This window comes from Eretmochelys imbricata, chromosome 5 (assembly GCF_965152235.1).
Source record: "Eretmochelys imbricata isolate rEreImb1 chromosome 5, rEreImb1.hap1, whole genome shotgun sequence".
Classification (NCBI taxonomy): domain Eukaryota; kingdom Metazoa; phylum Chordata; order Testudines; family Cheloniidae; genus Eretmochelys; species Eretmochelys imbricata.
The window spans coordinates 112,629,883-112,652,652 of record NC_135576.1 but is presented as its reverse complement, the minus strand read 5'-3'; the positions used below and the strand labels follow the sequence as shown (position 1 = coordinate 112,652,652).

The window sequence follows — 22,770 nt, the reverse complement described above, 5'->3', positions numbered from 1 at the left end:
CATCAAGAAGGCCAACGGTGCAGCAACAGAGAGCACGATGAAGGAGATACTGCAGTCCCTGGTGTGACTATCTTCTTGAAACTCCTGCAGGATCAGCAGAGGCAGTAAGAAATACTGTGGTTAGCCCAGCAGAATCGGCAGCAGTGACAGGAGGCCCACCACCATCAGCAAGAGTAATGCCCAGGGCTTCTGTGTCCAGTGTAGGAAACCGGGACATTCAAACTCTTTTTGTCCTAGGTGGTAGGCTGATTCCTGGCTGTGGTCAGGCCAGGAGCGGAGAAATGCTGATGGATGGACCTGAATGCTTTGTGCGTGGAAAGGCTGGGCACTCTTCTATGAAGAAGCAATTAGGGAGATTCCTCCTGAACAAGGGAGGTAATTCTCCAGCCAGAGAGGTCGAGGTCGCAGCAGATCCCAACTCCAAAACCAGTAGAGACAAAGGCCAAGGAGCACTTGAGGCATCAGCACGCCCACAGGCTAAAGGAATGCTACAGTTTGCTGTGCAAATGTGCAAAGACCAGAGACATGGCATGAATGCAGACAGTCATGAGTAAACTGATTATACAGCATAAAAGTAACCCCCCTTTTATTACACAGTATGACATGAAAATAAGAGGGCATTAACTTCATGTTGTATAATCAGTTTACTCATGTCTGTCTGCATACATTTTAGTTAAGGAATGTCTTTCAGCACAGTAAAGGTTTTCCCCTCCAGTAATAACAGTAAGTTCAGGGTGAACAGACAATATTTCAGAAGCTTCCTTTCTAGCTGTCATGTGCCCACCATTACAATACTCCATTAGCCTGCTCTGAGCCCATTACATTTCCCTACATCTCTTGTGTGTGTTTGCTGTTGGGTAACCAGATGAAATTAAAAAGATAACTTTGAAAGCAAGTTAGTGTAATAGTGAGACTAATGATTGCATTTTCACTCTTTTCTGAACAAATAGTTGTGGGTTTAACTACTAACTGTATCTTTAGAAGAAGCAGATAAACCTTGGGAAACCTCTGAGGAGGCACTTGACTTAGAAACAGCAGTTTGTGGCTGCTTAGCTCATTGAATTAGTAACCATTACAGTAAGGATACCTCTATTCATATATAACACTTGTACAGGAGTGACAGTTACTACACAAGGTGGCTTTAAATTGAAGTGCAGTGACACATATGGCCCACTTCAACTCTAGATATTGGAATACCAGCAAATATTGTATCTAAAAATGAAAGGTCTAATTGAATAATTTCAGGACTGAAATGTGTAGAATGCCATAGTTAGTACATTATACATAACAGCATTTATATAATTAATGACAAACATGTATGTATTTATATTACAATCTTTGTAATTTGCTCACTTCCATAAAAAAGGGAGAGTAGAAAAAGTACCAAAAATAAAGTAATTAGACAAAGTGCAAATAAGCCTCAAGAAGGGAAAACTTGAGATGCAGAAAATGATGAAAGAACTTCACCTACAGTGTATTTAAATCACAGACATGGATTAAAAATACTTCTCTGAAAGACACTGCATAAGCTCCTGTCTCCAGGACACTTCACACAGAGGCAGAGTAAAAGAAGACCTCATGACCACCATGTGTTTGCTGCACATTTGCCTTGTGCTGCTGTTCTCCATTGAAATCTCTTCTCTGGACTGTAACATGCTTCACTTCCAGCAAAATAAAGTGAACATGGAAAGCTTAGAGCTTCTGAGCAAAATGGGTGGACAATTTCCTCTACAATGCCTAAATGAAAATAGGAACTTCAGGTTCCCCCAGAAAGCTCTCAGGCCTAGAAAGTCCCAGGAGAAGAATGCCAAGGTGGTAATGCAGGAGATCCTCCAGCAGATCTTCAATATCTTCAGCAAAAACCTCACGCAAGCTGCCTGGGACAGGAGTTCTGTAGAGACATTACAAAATGGACTTCACCAGCAAACTGAACAGCTAGAGACATGTTTGTATTCAGAGATGGAGAATGAGAAACTCCTGTTCCCCATGCTGAAACTGAAGAAATACTTCCAAAGAATCAGGGATTTCCTGAAAGAAAAACAATATAGCTTGTGCGCCTGGGAGACCATCCGCTTGGAAATGGGAAGATGTTTTTTTTTTGTTGACCAGCTGATAATAAGGCTTCAAAACTAAGGTAAGGTATAAATATTATCCTCAGAATAATTATTTCAACCCAAAAGGCATGCAGTGGAATTTAATATACAGTAACTCCTCACTTAAAAAAGTTGTCCCAAATAATGTTGTTACGTTGCTGATCAATTAGGGAACATGCTTGTTTAAAGTTGCACAATGCTCCCTTATAACATTGTTTGGCAGCTGCCTGCTTTGTCCAATGCTTGCAGAAAGAGCAGCCTGTTGGAGCTAGCAGGTGGAGGCTTGGAACTAGAGTGGACCAGCAGCCCCCCCATCAGCTCCCCGCTCCCGTAAGTTCCCTGTGTGGCAGCTGCCCAGCAGGCTACCAATTGCGGGCAGTTCAACTGTCCCTCCCCCACTGCCATGTGCTGCTGCTCCTGCCCTCTGCCTTGGAGCTGCTCCCTGGAGCCTCCTTCTTGCTGTGCAGGGGAGGGGTGCTAATGTCAGGGTGTCCCCCACCCCCTGCTCCTTTACCCCATCCACAGAGCTGGGACAGAGGGGTACACAAGAGAGAGGGAGTTAGCTGGCAGCAGTTGCTGTCTCAACTTGCTGATCTAATTAAAAAGACAATGTACTTAGAGTCGGGTCAGTGTCCTTAAAGGGACAATGTGCATCTCTCTCTCTCACTCACACACACACACACACACAAGGTGTGTGTCTCTGTCTCTCTGCCAGTCTGTCTCCCCTCCCTCCATTCATGCTGCCTTGTAGCATGTGAGGCTACATAAACAACAATGTGTTAAATTTTGAGGGCTCAACGGACTGCTAGTTCATCATTTAGCAGTAAGACATTCCCTGGGAAATATTCCACCCTCTGACATCTCAACCAAGCTTCACAATCATCATTGCTGTGTACAGTATTAAATTGTTTAAAACTTGTAGCGTATGTGTGTACACACACATAATGTCTTTTGTCTGGGAAAAATTTCCCTGCAAACTAACCCCCCCCCATTTACATTAATTATGGGGAACTTGGACTCGCTTAACAACATTTCACTTAAAGTAGCATTTTTCAGGAACATAACTACAACATTAAATGAGGAGTTACTGTATTTAGGGTTCTCTTCCCATAGAGACCATTGGCTAAACTCTTTGACTTCAATAGTAGCAAGATCAGATGACTACCTTCCTTTACTGTGTAGGTGCTGTAAATTAATACCACTGGATTTGTAATGGTATGTCTATTTTTCTCTTTATAAGATGCCATGTATCAATAGGGTGACAATATCTAGGTGATACATTGTATTTCAGTCCCCTTGATAGCCTCACCTGAGCCCAGCCCACTAATCCATCTCTGCTGGTAATAGTTCAAATATTGCAAACCCCTAACTGCTGCCTTTACATATTTTTAAAAACTTGCCAAAAATGTTTCCTTCCCCTCCACCCTCAAATGTGTACTCTCCCGCCTCACTCCCCCAAAATACACTAGCTTGAAGCCCAAGGCAATAACCTTCAGTTCTGAACAGGTGACCGTTTTAAAGTCAGACATGATACAACCAATCAGAACTAGAAACTCAGTCAAGAGGTGTGGGAGTTTTAGCTTTTGTTTAAGTATCTAGTGATTTTGGTGCCCACCTTGACATTAAAAGGACTCAACTTTCAGAGACTGGGTGCTTGACACTTTCTGGCCAGAACCTTTATACCAGAAAAGGGAGATTTTAAGTTTTCAAATGTGGCACCGAGCATTTGCTTCTAACGCTGAGGGACTAGAATAGATTCTAAGTGTCCCTTTTTCCATTAAAAAGGATGAACTTTCAGTAATCCTTACAGACTTCAAAGTTCATAAGTTTTTTCTGTGTGTTCTATACAGCTTTGCCGTTCTCAGGAGGCACAAATCCCTTTTCACTTATATTTTTTGTTTATATAATCACACACACATTATATATCCAGGAATATAATTATTTCCTATAGGTTGAAGGTTTAGAGGGAGCATTTTCTCCTCTCCATTCCATCTTCCTCAACTTTGTTGCCCTAAACCAAGGGTGGGAAAACTACGGCCCATGGGTTGGATCCATACCACAAGCCATTTAAAGCCAGCCCGCGAGCTCTTGCTGGGTTGCTGGGTCAGGGGCCACACGACACCTAGGATCCAGAGCCGTGCCATGCCTAGGAGCTGGAGAAGGGATATGCCACTGTTCCAGGAGCCACTTGAGGTAAGCGCCGCTCGGAGCCCTGATCCCACTCCTGCTCTCCAAACCTCTCAATCCCAGCCAGAGCCCTCACCTCCTCCCATACCCCAACCCCAATTTTGAGAGCATTCATGGCCCGCCATACAATTTATATTTCCCAATGTGGCCCTCAGGCCAAAAAGTTTGACCACCCCATCCTAAACAGAAGCGTCATCTTGAGTGAATATTCCATCCCCATATTGCATTATAACTAAATAAGTGACTCCTGTTAGAGAGGGAGTGAGGGGCAGGCTGAAAGGGATAAGCAGAATTTTTCTGTTCATGGCTATACAGAGCCAATAAATCTTACTTTGCTCTGGTTTGTACACAAGAGCACCTTTAATTTCCAAACTTTCTTGCATTAATCTTAAAATAGATCAGGGTGGGCAAACTTTTTGGCCCAAGGGCCACATCTGGGTATGTAATTGTATGGCAGGCCATGAATGCTCACAAAATTGGGGATTGGGGTGTGGGAAGGGGTGAGGGCTCTCTCTGGGAGTGCAGGCTCTGGGGTGTGGCCAGAAATGAGGAGTTCAGGGTGCGGGATGGGACTCCAATCTGGGGCAGAGGGTTGGGGTGCAGGTGTGTGTGTGTAGGCTCTGGGATGGGACTGCAGATGAGGGTTGGGGGTGTAGGAGAGTGCTCCGGGCTGGGACCAAGGGGTTAGGAGAGCAGGAAGGGGATCAGGGCTGGGTCAGGGGTTGGAGCATGGGAGGGGTTCAGGGGTGCAGGATCTGGGCGGCGCTTACCTCAAGCAGCTTCTGGAATCTGCGGCATGTCCCCACTCCGGCTGTACCTCTGCATAGGAGCTGGAGGGGGGACATGCAGCTGCTTTAGGGAGCCACGGCACACACGGAGCAGGGCAAGCCCACAACCCTGCTCTCTGGCAGGAGATTGAGGGCCAGATTAAAACATCAGAAGGGCCGGATGTGGCCTCTGGGCCACAGTTTGCCAACCCCTGAGATAGATGCACATTTCTGAAAACATTCGTTAAAGATCCATTTAGAAACGGACTGTGTGTTTGAACTATTTCCCTCTTCATTCCAGCTTGGAATTATCAGTACTTCAGCTACAGATACAAATTCAACTGAATGAAATATTGTATACCAGAATCTCACATCTCAGTTGCCTCTTCCAAGTGAAAAGTTTCTGCCTTTTGAACGAAGCAACAGACTGAGATAACATGCACTCTACACATGTTCTGTATTCAGGGGTGAAAGTAACTTAAAGGACTTATGGAGTCCTGAACAGGGGGCGTGGCCTTGGCCAGAAGAGGCAGGGCCTTTAAATACCTGGGCCCTTTAAATCAAGATTTGAAGGCCGCAGGGCTCTGGCTGCGGCTGGGAGCCCTGGGGACTTTAAATCACCCCCAGAGCTACCAGCTGCAGAGGCAGCTGGGAGCCCCGGGGCTCAGGGTTGATTTAAAGGGCCCCGGGCTCTGGCTGCTGCTACCACAGCGGAGCTCCGGGCTCTTTAAATCACTGCCAGAGCCCTGCCACTGCTACCCCGGGGCTCCGGCAGCGGGGCTCAGGTGGCGCTTTAAAGGGCCCGGGAGCTCCAGCTGTTGCAGGGAGCCCCAGGGGTACTTTAAAGGGCCTGAGGCTCCCTGCAGCAGCTGGAGCCCCAAGCCCTTTAAAGCATGGCTGGAGCCCTGCTGCCACTACTCTGGGGCTCTGACAGCAGGGTTCGGGGGGCGCTTTAAAGGGCCCAGGCTTCTGGCCGCTGTGTGGAGCCCGGGGCCCTTTAAAGTGCCAGCCTGGGGAAGCTGGTCTGGTCCAGTGTGGTGTACTGGCTCTTGCTGGTACGCCGGACCGGCTTACTTTCATCTCTGTCTGTATTATCAAATGTCACTTTCATGATATTTTGAAATGCTTTGTTCATTTAAAATTCATGGAAAAGGAAAATGATGGTGGTGCAGCAGGGAAACCACTTTGTTAAAAAAAAAGTTTTAAGACTTGGACATAAATCAATTCAGAGACATGGATGAAAAATATTGAGTCTGCAAAAGACTTTACAATCTGCACTTTATTAACCGACAAGGAGTGTAATACTATATGTACACTATGATCTTGACAGCTATGTGTCTACTGCAAATGCTAAGATGACAGTCCAAGAGATCGCACATCAGATCTTCAGTGCCTTTAATAAAAATCTCACCCAAATTGCCTGGAACAGTAATTCCATAAAGACATGCCAAAATAAACATCATGGAGACCTGTTCAGATGCAGATTTGGAGGCAAAAAAATAGATTCAGGAAGTTTGTGGATCTAAAGCTTTACCCTGACACTGAAAGGGGAATAAAACGTTGCAAAGACCTATTTCCCAAAAGGTGAGCAATACAGCCTGCATGCCTGAGATTCTCCAAACAGAAACAAATGATCTGTTTAAGCCTTCTGATGATGTTGAGTAAAGTCTGATATAAAGATCAGGTCCTGGATCAAACAAAACAGTTTATACAAAGTTATTATCTAAAGAGTTGAGTTTTCAAAACTATTACTTGTGTTTCCTAAACTGAAAACACTTTGTAGCCATATTTATGTTTGAATCTGATCACACTATTTGTAAATAAATATTTTTATAATATAGAAAACTACTGCAGTTGTGATAGTTACTCCAAAGCAGCAGTGATGCCTGTTGATTTATGTATTTATCACACAATCATGTTACCTTGCAGCAAGTTCAGTGACTCTGATTCTGCATTCCTAGAACACCCAGTAAATTAAATGCAAGAGTGTACCAAACATGTTCCCATGTGATCATTGCCTTTGATTTATTCCCACTTGATTTACTAGTTGTTAGAATTCTGGGGACACGGCAGGGATTCATCTCTTGCTACTATCCTGTCAAAATAAATGAAAAGGGCCAAATCCCACTCATTAAACCATGAGGGATTTTAATGAGACTAGTCATTTAAATAAAATCGCTAGGATTAGGCCATAGCTAACTAGGAAACTATGGCTAGGATTTTAAAGAACTCTAATTTTAAAGAATATAGCAACACTATAAAACAATTTAGAAGAAGAAATTAGTGTAGGTATCTAATGGAAACTGCACGGGGGATTTGAGAATTAATTTGTTCAGGTGCTAGAATTAACATACCCTAGTGTAGGGTAGAAAGGGGTGTTGTATTCTTTCCCAAGGTCCCTTTGGGGCTTGTCTCATTAATTCTCCCCTTAACACCTTATGAAGTGGGTTGTGCCTGGCACAGTCCAAACAATGTTCCAGATGTGATTTTAAATCAGCTGCCATTCCTGGCCACCAGCACAATCTATTTAAAGTTTCCACTGCCTCCTCAAACCTGGGGTATCATGATGTTTCATGATGCCTTCCAGTCCTGGATCAGATTTTTGCAACTCTCGAATTCGCTCTCTGTGATCTATATACAGCCCACTTCTTGTTATCACTGCTACAAGAACGCTCTCTTTTGGCTCCCAGGGCAATGGGGGTGCCTCTGTTGCAGCCTGCTTGGCCTCTGCATCAACCAGATTATTTTCTTTGCTGTGGGGTCCTGTTTTCTTATGTGCCTTTACCTTTACCACATTGATCCATGTAAAACAGTGACTGAGCTCCTCCACTTGCTTCCACCAGGTAGCATGCTTGGTTGTGGAGCCGTCTGTTGCCCTGACATGATTATCCACCCACCATCTCAGTATTAATGTGGCCCCACGAAATACATAATCTGAATCTACCACCACCCAACATTCTGGCTCAAATTTGGGATCCACTTCATTTAAAGCTGTTAGCAAGGCTGACAGTTCTGCCTCCTGAGCTGACCTTGCTTCTAGTGAGAAACCAACGGTGCTGACTGTCTCATTTCCTCTGATTCCCACAACAGCTAAGCCTGCAGTTTTATGTCCCCCCGATACCTACAACTTCCATCCAAAAACCATACCAGTGTCCCCTCCTTTATCTGGTTGGGGTTAGCCACGTTATGTTTTTTACCTGTTGGGTGTTGGGTTTTACCTGGGCTGACTTCATATTGGTGTGGGATGCCAGCCAGATGTAATCCGGCTACCCAGACTATGGGTTCCTTTAACACTTCTGCTTTAATGTTTTCTGCCTGTAGAGCCAGCAACCATTTGGCAATATGCTACCCACTCACTGGTCCCTGTAAGACAGTGTGCTTGTTTAACAGCCGCAGGGGGTCATGATGAGATTGGACTATTACTTTCTGCATTCCCAGGAGGTATTTGAATTTCCCTACCCCCAGTAGGTGCACAACAGCACCTTTTCACACCATCCCTACTTCAGTTCCACAGCACTCAAAAGCCGAGAGGCAAAGGCCACAGGTTGGTCCTTTGCTCCATAATCCTGTGTTAACGCACAATCAATGGTAGTGTCCGATACCAAAGGGTACAGATAAAAGAGTTTCTCCCCATCTGTGGGAGGCCAGCACTGGTGCACTGACCAGGTTTTCCTTTAGTACTCTCACTGCCTCAGTACACTCTTCTGACAACTCCCAAGTTGAGGCTCGGGTTAGGTCAAATAGAAGCTGGGCTATTTCTGCTTCATTGGCCACAAAATCCCTGCAAAATCCAATTAGACCCAGAAAACTTTGCAAACTTTTAAAATCCGTAGGCAGTAGCAGGGACTGGATCAATTTCCCTTTCCATCTGGGACACTTCCACTCCTAAGTAGGTCACTCTTGTCTGTCCCATCTGAGCCTTTTTCCCATTGACCTTCAACCCTGCTCTTGCCAAAGCTTGCAGGATCTGCTTGGTTAGTTTCCTATCTTCCTCCTCTGTCTCTGACATTAGCAACAGGTTGTCTACATATTGTATGCACCTTGATGAATCCACCCCCTCCAGAGCCTGTCTCATGTATCTGTGAAAAATTGCAGGGGAGTTCCAATATCCCTGGGGTAGGACTGTCCAACAGAATTGTCTGCCATCCCATGTGAATGCAGTTTTATACTGACACGAGGTAGCTAGTGTTAGAGACCAAAACCCATTAGCTATGTCCAAAACAGAGAAAATTCGGAACTGAGGTCCAATACGGGCTTGCATTTCTGGGTACGCTGCCACTACTGAGGCTGGTGAATTGGCCAGAGCATTTAGTGCCCTGTCATCAACCGTGAGGTGCCATGTACTGTTGGGCTTTCTCACTGGCCACACAGCAGCATTACAAGGGGATGCAACCGCTCTAATCAATCCCCTCTGTTCCAATTCCCCAATCATTGCCCCCACCTCTGCCAATGCCTCCAGAGGAACAGGATATTGTTTCTGTGGGGGAGGGTCTCCTCCCTCTAGCAGTACCTCCATGCTGTCCCTATCACAATCCAGGTTATCTTTATCCCACACAGGGGTGTGTCCCTGCCGGGGGTGTTGGGAGGACATGTGCCACTTTAATGGTCACAGTGGCTATCCCCATGGGAATGGTATAGCCCTGACCGTCCTGTGTCTGCCCCAGTAAACACACCCAATTGGCTAAATTCAGTATAAATCCCAGTTTGTGTAAATCTCCTTCCCCCAACAGATTAAGCATATCATTACAACCCCACATGATCTCCCCTTCCCCTTTAATTCCTTTAATCTGTCCCCACCTCAGGGTTAACTGTGTCTCCCCTCCCTTTGCCCCTACAATTGTCACAGTTCCTTCTGAGTGTCTCCCCTGCCCCCATGTGGTTAAACTGATGGCTGCTTCAGTGTCTATCAAAAAATCCCTCATGGAACTCCCTTCAATCAATCCCTGGAGCATGGGGCGACCAGATGTGTCCCGTCCTAAACTGAGAACATGGACAGGAAACCCCTTAGTCACAGCACCCACCTCTGTCCCTCCCACTGGTTCACAGTGGGGGTTGGGGGTCCTGGCACCCGAACACATTCCTGTCTCCAAGCAAAATTGTGTGCCTGGCATTTCAGGCAGTCCCCGTCCCCTGGCCTCCAGGGCCACTTTCCCCCTGATCTGGTAAGATCCTGGATAGTAAGTTTAGCCTGCAGTCTCTGGATCTGTTGCTCTATAGCTGCCCACTTGTCCTTGACTACCCTACCCCACCCCCAAAGCCACACTCTCTCCCTCTACATCCTCCCCTCCGGGCTGACCCACCCCTTTCCACCTTGTACTGATCCCCCGCAGTAATAACATGGACTGGCTCTCCCGCCGATGCATCTGCCTCCACACATCTGCCTGTTCCAGAAACTGCGGTAGCTGATTGGGAGAAAGTTCAGGGTGCTGCAACCTTAAATACCCCACGAACTGTGGATCGCTCAGCTCCAACCATTTCTCCAGCAATTCCACACACCTGCCCTGCTCCACACCCCCACCAGGTCCTGGTGCCCCTGCCTGGGGTATCACCCATGGACCATCCAGGGGATCCACCCAGCACCATGCCCATGCCTGCATGCGATTAAGTGTATCCCACCCTGTTTCCCGAGGGATTCTCTTCATCTTATTCATCCCCGCAGAATACACCCCAAACAACTGTTTTGCCACCTCTCCGGGGATTAGAAATGGGTGTGCCAATCCTGCCACATTGATTCCTAAGGTGCCCCGTCCCAAAAGACTATGCCATATGATCACCTGGTCCTCACGAGTTAGACCCTCTATCTCCCTGCCCACCTCCACTAGCCACAGCACAAACTGATCCCATTCATCCCGGGGTACCTTTCCCAAATGGCCCAGTACTGCCTCCCTGTCCTTCAGGGACAAGGGGCGGATTTCTGCCTGTTCTACTACTTGTGGGGCATGTTCCCCCGACCCCGCAATCGGGGCCACTATTCCTGCCTCCTGCAGTTCCTCCCGGGTAGCCTCTCTCGCAGGGACTATAAGTGTGGATCGCCAGCTTACAATGTCCACTGGCAGTGGTGCGTACAGTGTTTTTTCAGGGTAGGGTGGTGAAGGTGTCTCCTTCAGTTCCATTAGTCCATTGCCCCCATGTTTACATTGATACAATTCCTCCTCTAAGTCTCCTACTCTCCCCAGCAGTTCATCCCTCTCTCTCCGGATTGCCTCACAAGACTCCTCTGTCCGTGCATCATCCCGTGCCTTCAAATCCGCTACCTCTACCACCAACATGGATTTTTCTGTTAAAATCCATTGGTGATCCACAATCCCCTCCAAATCCTTAATGTGTTGGAGGAGATCGGCTTCCCTTTTTACCCAGTATGCCATCCCAGCACATAAACCTTGTAATACGATTCCCTTTTTCCTACACTCCTTTACCTTGGGGTCTCCTAAAACCTCCCCCATCTCCTTCTCAATCTCATCCCAGGTGAACCCCTTCACCTGGTATGGGTCCTGATTCTTCCTTATCCATTTGTTCAAAAAATCCATTACCTCAGCTTGCCAGAACCCGCAACTACCATCACGAGAATTCGCCATACCCTCCCTCCCCCCAAGCAGCTGCGTGGACTGTTGGGGTGGGGGACTTACAGGCTGCCAATCACCTATCCGATGCAATTCATCCAAGTCATGGCACCAAGATGTTAGGGAGCTTATTCCTTCACTCTCCCACTTTCCTGGTCCTTCTCGCATGACAGAGAGCAACAATACCCAAAGTGTGAAGGTGCAAACAATTTGATGTTTATTGGGGTGAACTTCGAGCAAGCTTAAATCCAAGTTCTTTTTTCCTTATTTTTGAATACCAACTTACTTCCTGTTTGCCCCTAATTTAAATAGTAATATTCTCAGCTATACCTTAACCAATCCTTTTACTGAAATCTACCTAACCAATCCTAACATACTGTAACATAATTCTCTAACCAATTATATCCCACTACCTTAATTAACTTACACCTAGCAAAATTAATTATACATCAGACAGAAACAATTAGAGAACCAGACAGATTAACAATAGAAAAGTGGGGGCCATAAAGATAAAACATACAGAAATGGGGGTTTCACAACCACAGCTATTGAGAAGTGATTTCTTGCCAGGCAGGATGCTATCAAACTAAGTTTTCTTTAACCATTTTTATCTGGAGGCGATAGGCGTTATCAGGACAGGATTGTATTCCTAACAGCCCAATAGCACCTTCTTTCAATGTGACTAGTTTGGACTACGAGAGTGTGACCGTGCACTTCCCAGCTTATGGCTGCCTCTGCTGCTTAGCCAAAGGCCTTAGCTTAAAAACAGGGTCTCAGACTGTCACAGTGAGAGAAGGTCCTTACACAAATTCTTTCTTTTATACCTTTATAACTAGCTAAGTGATAAACATATAGCTAAATTCTTAAAGTATAGGCCTTTACAGACAGGCCTATATCCTAACAGTGTTGAGTACCAAGAAACTATTGCAAAGAACACTAAAAATGTATAGGCTAGAAAGGTGGTCCCAAAACTATTTTTTTTTGTTGTGCACCCCCTCCCTTACCCGTAATGTAATCTGTGTGCTGCCCCTCCCCCTCGGAGCCAGGGTGAGAGGCTGGAGCTGGGGCCAGGAGCAGGGCTGAGGTAAAGGCTGAGTGCAGCGGGGATGCAGCTTATGGCAGGGCTGGGTGGCACTCCCCCTGCATCCCCTGTGGGGGCTGACAGAGGCCCTGCCACGCTCTCCTGAATGTTCCTCCATGCCACCCTCTGCTAACTAAGGTTGAGAGGTTCCTATTTAAAGGACAATTCTAAACTCTACATGCTTAGGTGGATTGCCTTGGTGTTTGGGGTGTCTTCTCGGGTAGGGTTACTGATCCGGCTTTGGGGGTCAACGGAGCAAGGGAGTTCCCAAGATACAGCATTTCTTAAAGCTGACACATTCAACTTTTTTTTTTTTTTTTGGTGCACAGAACTGGGGCTCAAACTCTGGCTCTGATCATCCCCACTGCACAACCGATCCCAGTCATTCACCATTTACCCAGCAAGTGCACGGCTCCCACAGCCCGCCTTGGGACATTGAAAATGTGACTTTAAAAAGGTTTCCAGTTCAGGATTGGTGCATGGCAAATGGAGGGGGTATAACGGTCCACTTCACGTTGAATGATCCCTTGAAATGTGTTAACTACTTATGCTAAACAATCTGTTCAAACCTGGTATTTAACAGTGTCACTTTGAGTTAGACCTTGTCTACACAGGCAAGTTTCTGCGCAGTAAAGCAGCTTTCGGCAGCATAACTCCGGAGGCGAACACACCGCCAAGCCGCTTAGTGCGCAGAAACTGCACAGTTGCAGCACTGTAAAAAAAACCCACCCCGACGAGAGGTGTAGAGCTTTCTGCACGGGGGTTACAGCGCTGCGGTGTCAGTGCAGACACCCTTGTCAATTACAGCGCTGCAATTGGCCTGCGGGAGGTGTCCCACGATGCCTGTTCTCACCTCTCTGGTCATCAGTTTGAATCTACTGCCCTGCCCTCAGGCGACCAACTGTCATCCCCACCCGTAAACTCCTTTGCAAATTTGAAAGTCACCTTCCTGTTTGCTCGGTGATGCGTGCAGTGGTCTCCACGCATCTTTCCAGGTGGCCAGGCCTGTTCCACACACCAGGCGATCCCTCACTTGGAGCAATGCCAAGCTGCTGGACCTCACTGGCGCTTAGGGAGAGGCAGCCCTCCAGTCCCAACTGCGCTCCAGCCCTAGGAATTATGATACCGTCAGACAGATTTCACGATACAGGACAGAAAGGGGCCATGACCGGGACACACTACAGTGCAGTGTCAAAGTGAAGGAGCTGCAGAAGGCCTACCACAAGGCACAGGAGGTAAACCGCCGCTCTGGTGCTGTGCCCACGAGCTGCCGGTTCTACAAAGAGCTGGACGTGATACTCTGTGGTGACCCCACCTCCACTGTGAAGGCCACTGTGGATACTTCGGTGGCTTGCGTGCCAGTCGAGAGTGAACCAAGCCAGGAGGAGGAAATCTTGGGATGAGGAGGGGGAGAGGGACCCAGAGGCAGAGGATGACTCAGAGATCAGAGGTACATGCAACCCAGAGCTCTTCTCTACCCTGGAGGAGTCTAGCCAGTCACAGCTGTCGGAGCTTGGCGAAGTGCAAACAGGAGAGGAGGCCCCTGGTAAGTGGCTTTGATTTTGGGAATCGCTGAAGCGAGTTTTTGAGGGCAGAAAGGTTGCAGAAAGCAGGCTTGCATCTGTATGATGCACATACCACCACATGCGTGGTCTGAGAGGCGGAACAGGGTGTTGATTGACTCCCTCACTTCATGGGAATCTGCCTCAGAGATCTGCAGGAAACTCTCACGGAGATACTGGGCAATCCGCTGGTGCAGGTTCTTTGGCAGAGCTGCTTTGTTTCTTGCCCCATTAAGGGTAACTTTCCCGTGCCACTCTGCCATCACTGGAAGGTGGGGGGGAGGCACCATTGCTGCACACAGGCGAGCCGCACAAGGGCCAAGGCGGATGCCGCTTTCTTGGAGAAGACCCTCCCTTGATTCCCTGCTCACCCTCAGCAGCAAGATATCACTCAACAATCATTCTGCACTTGCTCAACCTGTTGTTGAACCGCACCTTTCTGCTGTCAAGGTGCCCCATTGTGGGAAGGTGGAGGGGGTCAAGGAGCATCCTGGGTCCTGTCCCAATGCCCCATGATGCATTGCTTTGCTTCCCAGCAATCCCTGTGCTTCCATCCACATTTGGTGCCATCTTTCAACCGTTTGTGTACTGCACGCTCTGCCTCTTTGGTCTGCAGGAATGGATCCCACACTGTTGACCAGAATGCTGTTTGCTTTGACTAACCCGTCACGAGTGGCAGTGGAGTTATTCCTTAAACTGCAAAGGAAAGAGGAGTGTGACATTGATCTCGCCATGTGTAGTAGCTACGACACGAGATTGCTTGTGGCATTCACGGAGTTGCTAACCACAGTGGAAACCCACTTTTAGGCTCGGGAAACAAGCACTGAGTGCTGGAACCACATCGTCATGCATGTCTGGGATGATGAGCAGTGGCTGCAGAACTTTTGGATGAGGAAAGCCACATTAATGGGACTGTGTGAAGAGCTTGCCCTAGCCCTGCGGCACAAGGACACAAGAATGAAAGCTGCCCTGCCATTGGACAAGCGCATGGTGATTGCCCTGTGAAAGCTGGCTACTCCAGACTGCTACCAATCGGTCACTAACCAGTTCGGAGTGTGAAAGTCGACTGGTGGACTTGTGTTGATGGAAGTGTGCAGGGCCATTAATCGCATCCTGCTCCAAAAGACTGTGACTCTGGGCAACGTGCATGACATTGTGGATGGCTTTGCACAAATGGGCTTCCCTAACTGTGGAGGGGTGAAAGATGGCACGCATATTCCAGTTCTGGCACCAGACCACCTAGCCACCGAGTACATTAAGGGGTATTTCTCTATGGTTCTCCAGGCGCTTGTAGATCACCGTGGGAGTTTCACAGACATTAACACAGGCTGGTCCGGAAAGGTGCGTGATGCACACATCTTTCAGAATACTAGCCTGTTCAGGAAGCTGCAAGCAGGGACTTTCTTCCCGGACAAGAAGATCACCGTAGGGGAAGTTGAAATGCCTATTGTGATCCTTGGAGACCCCATCTACCCTTAATGCCATGGCTTACGAAACTTCTGAAAACCAGGAAATACACAATTAAGGTACATGACAATGCAATCTTAACTCTTCCTCCCTCAAGCTGGCAATAGCCACTGAGAATTATCTGCATGCATTCCAGTTGTGTTCACTGTGTTACACCAAGATGCACTGAATAGTGAAAGGAAGTGCTAGATTTAGAGAGATTTACACTTTTTTCTTTTCACAGACTATATGTGATGTTAAAAGACAACTCTTTCAGGGGCTTGGCTGGATTGAAATATCAGCTGCTATCACCTTTTCATTGATTCAACACTATAATGTCCTGGTAGCTTCTTCAGCTCATACACAATCTACCAATGCACATGTAGCAGGACTGTAAATCATCTTTAATTTTATGGTCATCTTCCTTTTGACTTTGTGACAAGAAAATTCTCGGAACATCATTGACATTAGAATTTTAACTCTTTTATTTAGCTCATTTGCTGAGATATTCCTTTAGTTCCCTCAGTATTTAATAGGAGTTGAAATATGTTTCAAATCACTCCTTTTTCTAAACAAAGCCTTTCAGCTTTAAAAGTCTTTCTAAACTTAAAAGATTTTTAAAACAGTCTTTAAACTTAAATGATCATCAAAGAAGACACTTTCTCTTAACAATTCTTGGAGAGGTGCTTTCTGTCTTTGATCATGGTGAGAAAGTTATTTAAGCGGTGTCTGATAACTAATTCCCCAATTAATATAAATAATTTTATACTCGTGACTTCTTAGCCAATTACCAGGTAATTTGATTCTATATTGATACATAAAATCTCACTGTTCACATAATGATATCAGCAAGTTATTTTAGATGTTTTCATTTAAATACAAAACATTTGCAAATGAACATCACAAGGTGAGTCTATACCATATCGAACATTTAAGGAATAAACAAAGATTTTTGCTTTTAAGTGGAAATATGAGGTTAGAAGTAAAAAACTTCCCAACTATACATGTTTCCACTAAAGTTAAACAACTGAAGATTGAGTACTTATAAGAGAAATCATTCCCATTAAAAATATTTCTATAATTCTTTGGGTAGATTTAAAATTGAGATTTTTCTCTGTAAAGAATATAGTCATATTCCCTTAACAAGGGGAAATGACAGGCTGTTTCAGAAGACACTCTTCTTGATTGTTTGCTTTATAACCAAATAGTTTCCAAGATTAAAACACCACAACATTTAAATACAGCTCTCTAACATAACAGAGAATACTAAAGACCCGTGTAATACATCTTATGTAAAACTTGCCCTCTGACAGCAAGCTGTGCATGGATTCAAAACACATTGAGGGTCTACTCAAGAGGGGCCTAAGCTGGCAAAACTTCCACTGAGGTCAATGGGAATTTACCTGCAGAAACAGACCTTCAGATAAGACTGTCCGTTTTTGCATTATTAAATACCACTCCTGAAGCTCTGAAGTGTTCTTTGAAAGCTTGAGGGAAAGATGAGCACTCTCCCTCATTCAAGAATCAAGCCAGTCCAACTCTGTTTGGCTAGTGAGAGGTGACCAGAAACTAGCACAGGAGAAAACAGAAAGAAAGGAAAACAGCAGAAGAAACCTAAAATTGAGCATTACTTATCAAGATCCTAATATCAATGACATTGCCACAAGCTTACTATACAAATTCCTAAACAGCAGCCCTCTCTGCTTTTCTATTCACACTTCCTCACATCAGATTAAACAAAGCAAAGGAGAATGGAAATATACCATTTTTACAGATGGGGAACTGAGGCAGAGACTGCTTAACTGAATTTCAGGAAGAGTAAGTCCTGCTAAATAGTGTTAAAAACTTTCCTGTCCCCACAGGGAAATGATAACATTATACATGTATTTAAACAAGCTCTTCTGGTGCTAAAATATTAAGAACTAATGAAATTTCCATAACAGATCTGGCACTTCTTTGAGACCTCTTTCAATATGGAGTAAATTTGCAATAGAGAATTGGCAGGAGTATGGACTAGATGACCTAAGGGGAGATACCGTATTTTAATTTTCTGATCAAAAGAAAAAGGAAAGTGGTACAAGACAATGAAGTCATTAAGCAGAAAGTGAAAGTGGTAAGTTTCAAAAACATTGGGGAAAATCCTTGAAAACCAAAAATGATGAAAGAAAACTTCTCCTAACGAATAATTAAGTTTATAGCTATGGAAGAAAAAGTCAGGCATCTACAAAAGACCTTGAAAACATTCCAGTGTGTCTGTCTGGATTTATACTCAGTTGAGAAGTGTAAGACGTCATCATTATCATGACCACTTTTTATTTGCTGCAAATTAGCCTTGTGCTGCTGTCCACCACCAAAATCTCAACTCTGGATTGTAATACTCTTCCCCTCCTGCACAACAAAGCGATCCAGGGGAATTTACACCTTCTGAACAAAATGGGTCAACAATTTCCTGAGCAGTGTCAAAGTGAGAAAATGCACTTCAAGTTCCCTGAGCAGTTACTAAAGCTGCGACAGAAAGAGAATGCCAAGGTGGAAATCCAGGAGATCCTGCAACAGACCTTCTATGTCTTTACCAAAAATCTAACCTTAGCTGCCTGGGATGGAAGAGCTCTTGAAAGATTCCAAAATGGACTTAATCAGCAAATTGAGTATCTGGAAGCATGTTTGACAGAGAAGATGGAGAAGAAACAACCCTACTCAAGGAGTGAGGAAATCATTAGACTGAAACTGAAAAAGTATTTTCAAAAGATAGATAATTTTCTAAAAGACAAACAATACAGCCTGTGTTCCTGGGAGATCATCCGCCTGGAAATGAGGAGATGTCTTCAGTTTACTGACAAAATTATAAGAAGGCTTAGAAACTAAGGTATACACATTTTGATCTGAGAATCAGAGAAAAAAAAAAAGAATTCATTTATCTACCTTCATTGTGAAAATGCTTCTAGTTAAATTTCACTGGATTTCTATTACTATTTATATTGGCCAATTATGTATTGTTGCATTTAAATTATTGCAAAGAAATATTTTATTCATAAACAATAAAACTTTATTAAACAAATAATTGCACACTGACCATAAAATAACCCACATAATTTTCAGAAACTATGACTGCTTAGGGAAGTGGTAATTTTGTGGCAATTAACATTATTGCTGTAGTGTTCCCTTCTGAGAAAAGTGTGCTATTTATTTTCGTTCCCATTTCACCTGCCTACACAAGATCTCTTAATTCTGAAGCAACCACCAAGCCATGACCAGGAATCATGTAAATCAATTATTTGGATTAAAAATAAAATAATTGTATTTTTCTGCTATATTTGTTTAAATTATATTTTTGTTTAAAATAATTCATCACTCTTTCAAGATATGCTATTTCCAGTAATGTATCTGATATTAGAGGGGTAGCCATGTTAGTCTGGATCCGTAAAAGCAGCAAAGAGTCCTGTGGCACCTCAGAGACTAACAGAGGTATTGGAGCAGAAGCTTTCGTGGGTGAATACCCACTTCGTCGGATTTATTCACTCACGAAAGCTTATGCTCCAATACATCTGTTAGTTTATAAGGTGCCACAGGACTCTTTGCCGCTGTATCTGATATTGTGTCTGATTAATTTCAATGTTTGCTTTGTTCAAGCGGTTCAAGTTATCCTCTAAGTGTTTGTCTACAGAGGGAAATTGACCAGAGCAGCATATGAGTGTCGATACGGGGAGCTATTCCAGCACACCTATCATGTTTTAAATTCATACCCTGCCTTATCTTCCCTGTGTAGACACATCTTAGGGCGATGTTAGCCAACTACACCTCTTAGTGCTCTGTGTGTGTCTTCAAGCTGGCTGCTGAAATCTCACACACCGCTACTCACACTGTTTAATTACTACTTAAAATTTTCTGTCCCTTACCCTTTGTTTGGAAGTGCAACCACTGGCAAGAGTTAGCCTTTGGTATTCCAACCACTGTTCCCTCTAAGCTGTGCGTGTGTGCGTGCGCACACAGATCCTAAACCCCGTGCACATGTGAAACACCGCAAGCACGAAAATTTGCACAGATGAATTTTTTTGCACACACGGCCTGTCAAAAATTTGCACAGAAGAAATTTTTTGTGCACCTGGCCTGTCAAAAATTAGAGGGAACATTGATTCCAACATATTTTACACAAAAGCCGCATGGTCCTGAACATAATAATTACAAAGTAAACGAGTTCCTCAAAATGCTAAACTTACTAGGGGTGAAATCCCGGGCTCTGTTGAACTCAATGACAAATCTGCCATTGACTTATATGGGTCCAGAATTTACCCTTGTGTAAATATTCACTGATAATTCAATCAGCTTTAGCTCCTAGTTTTCCCCTCATAACTTGATGTGTGTTATTCAGGGGAAAGCACATCTTCAGCAGTTCAAGAAACCAGGATGCAAAGTTGTAATGGTAAAATTCAATCTGATAAAAGATCAAGGATAACAATGAAGACAATTTTCAGAGTAGCAGCCGTGTTAGTCTGTATCCACAGAAAGAAAAGGAGTACTTGTGGCACCTTAGAGACTAACCAATTTATTTGAGCATAACCTTTTGTGAGCTACAGCTCACTTCATCAGATGCATTCAGTGGAAAACAATGAAGACAATGATACTCCACAGCCATTAAGACAGTACAGGTGTCACAGGTCTCTTTGCAGGATGTACCTACTAACTTTTGTCCCTGATATCCAGTTGTGGATAAAAGCAAAAAAATCAAGAATCAGCTAAAAAGACTAAGGTCCAAGGACAGCAGATCTGAAACAGAAACATCACAAATGCAATGAAGTACAGAAGGAATCAGGATCTGGGAGAGCAAAAAAGAAAGATTGAGGAAACAAAGCAAAGACAGAAACCTTTTCTCTTTTTAATGAGACACTAGTCAAAATACGGTTTATAAAATTAACTTTCTTTGCTCATGTTACTAACAATACACTTTAATATTACAGCTGCAAGAATGTTTAAACACAAATGTATGGGTATTTCTATTGTTTGGCTACTTTGTGTACTTTTTGAAGCCTATACTATGAAAATCAGTTAGACAGTTTAACTTTCTGTTTCAGATACACTAGCATGCTGCTGCAACATAGTATGTTGACATCTCAATGGCAAATTTTATTGAAATGTAAAAGTTACATTAAAATGTTAAATGTTGGAACTCACAGTAATTATTAAAGAGCATATGATAAAACTACACAACAGTTTAAGAAAGGAAGTGAAGAATACGGTAAATATCCAACTGAAACTGGGGGGAGATTTAGGAAAGCTGAAAAGAATTACTTCAAAATTAATTTGTCCATTAACACACTTAGTCTCAAGAAAAGATGCATAGGATCTTTAATGACAGACTGCACACCACAGTAATTCCCAGCACCCTGCTGTGCATATTCTCAGTACAGGAGCTTGATTTTGTAGTTCTTAAGAAGGCAAAACTGCTTTTGACATCAATGGGAATGCATAAGGACTTCAGGAATGAGCCCTCTGATAGAAGTGTTATCTATGACATCATGTTATAAAGCACTGAGGTTGTTTCGAGGATTTCCCATTCAAGCATCAATCCAATCCAACCTTTCTCAGCTGGTGAGAAGTGACAGAATATTAGCACAGGGTCCTCTAATCATTCCATAAACTCTCAGCTCATTAAGCTTCTCTTTTCAGTTCCTAGTCAACCACTCTTATTTTTTGCAATGTAATCTCTGCTGACTACAAGTGTATGGAAATTATTTCAATCAAAGCTATACTGTACAATGCAGAAACTATGTTACATTGGGCACTAGAGGGCAAAGTGAGATTATAGCTAAAATGCCACAGTAAAATCGTTCAGTGCCTTTAAGGCAGTAAGAATCACACGGGAATAGGAGGAAGTTTATTTTGCGTTACCGATTCCAGTCAATTTCCCTGAGCAGACATGACCAAGAGTTTTAGAATTTAGCCTGTTATGCCATCGCTGTTTTCTAAAATCTCTAAATTTTAGGCCCAATCCTGCAAACCCCCATGCCTGTGTGATGAACCTTACACACCTGAGTTGACCCATTGACAATAACAGAACTACTTACAGGCATAAGCCTTCGCAGCTTGGGCGCACCGATAGTGGGAGCCATAAGACTTCAACGGGGAGGCTCCCTAGATTAATGTTCACCCCAATAAGAAGGAGTCAGCAATTTCCTCATAGATGGAGGGGTGGGGCAGACTGTGTGTATGTATGTGTGACAGAGAAATTTCTGGCACCCCCTGAGTAGCAGTGCAAAGGTTTGGGAGACTTACTGGGGTGATGGAGGAGCTGAGGGAAGGGGAAGTAATTGTTGGGAAAGTACTAGGGAGTGAACCTGCGGGTTTGTTGAGTGTGGGTGAGAGAAGTCTGGAACTTTTTTTGTTTTTTTGGCCAGGGGGGAGGAGGGGAATAGCTCAGTGGTTTGAGCCCAACCTGCTAAACCCAGGGTTGTGAGTTCAATCCTTGAGGGGGCCATTTAGGGATTGAAGCAAAAATTTGGGGATTGGTTCTGCTTTGAGCAGGGGGTTGGACTAGATGACCTCCTGAGGTCCCTTCCAACCCTGATATTCTATGATTCTATGAACTATGACGCCAAGATTGTTAGGGAGTTGTGGAGCCTCCCTCATGCAGACCCTGGCTGACCCCTAGCCTCTCCCATTCAGTCAGGCACATCTGCCCCTCTCCTCATGTCTCGCTGCACCCCTACACACCCCCTGTCCCCACACGGCCCTGCACCCCTCACTCCCATTCAGCCCCTGGCTCAATGTTGTCACCCCACTAGCTCCCAGAGGTGCTGCAGCACCCCGTGGCTTGAAGTGGTTCCCATCCTATCAGGGTTTACAGCTTGATTCAATGGCTCTCAGCACCCCTGCCAGCTCCTGTGCCCCAGCCCAGTGTTCCCCCAATAGCCCTTCGGAACCCCAGTTTGGGTGACACCGCCCCCTCCCCTCCCGCGCAGCAGCCCCGTGTGCCCCGCTCTGTCCCTCCCCATATCCTGAGTCTCCTCACCTGGCCCCCAGAGCAGCGCGCTGCGCCTCTGGCGGCTCCCGCCCCTCAGCCAGCGGCCCTCTCTTCGG

General features: G+C 44.9%; 2 protein-coding genes across 2 annotated transcripts; both read left to right on the top strand.

The window, feature by feature from the left end:
• The first annotated feature begins 1,578 nt into the window (after window positions 1–1,578).
• On the top strand, window positions 1,579–2,133 carry LOC144264675 (interferon epsilon-like). The gene has a single exon (XM_077816453.1). The coding sequence runs from the start codon at window positions 1,579–1,581 to the stop codon at window positions 2,131–2,133; it is 555 nt and encodes a 184-aa protein (XP_077672579.1).
• A 15,864-nt stretch (window positions 2,134–17,997) lies between these two features.
• Window positions 17,998–18,561, top strand: LOC144264674 (interferon kappa-like). Its single transcript, XM_077816452.1, has one exon. It carries the CDS (start codon window positions 17,998–18,000, stop codon window positions 18,559–18,561), a length of 564 nt encoding a protein of 187 aa, XP_077672578.1.
• The last annotated feature ends 4,209 nt before the right edge of the window (window positions 18,562–22,770 follow it).

What these genes read in the sequence shown, in the direction of transcription:
- LOC144264675 (XM_077816453.1), top strand. Translation starts at nt 1,579, where the DNA reads ATGACCACCATGTGTTTGCTGCACATTTGCCTTGTGCTGCTGTTCTCC.
- LOC144264674 (XM_077816452.1), top strand. Translation starts at nt 17,998, where the DNA reads ATGACCACTTTTTATTTGCTGCAAATTAGCCTTGTGCTGCTGTCCACC.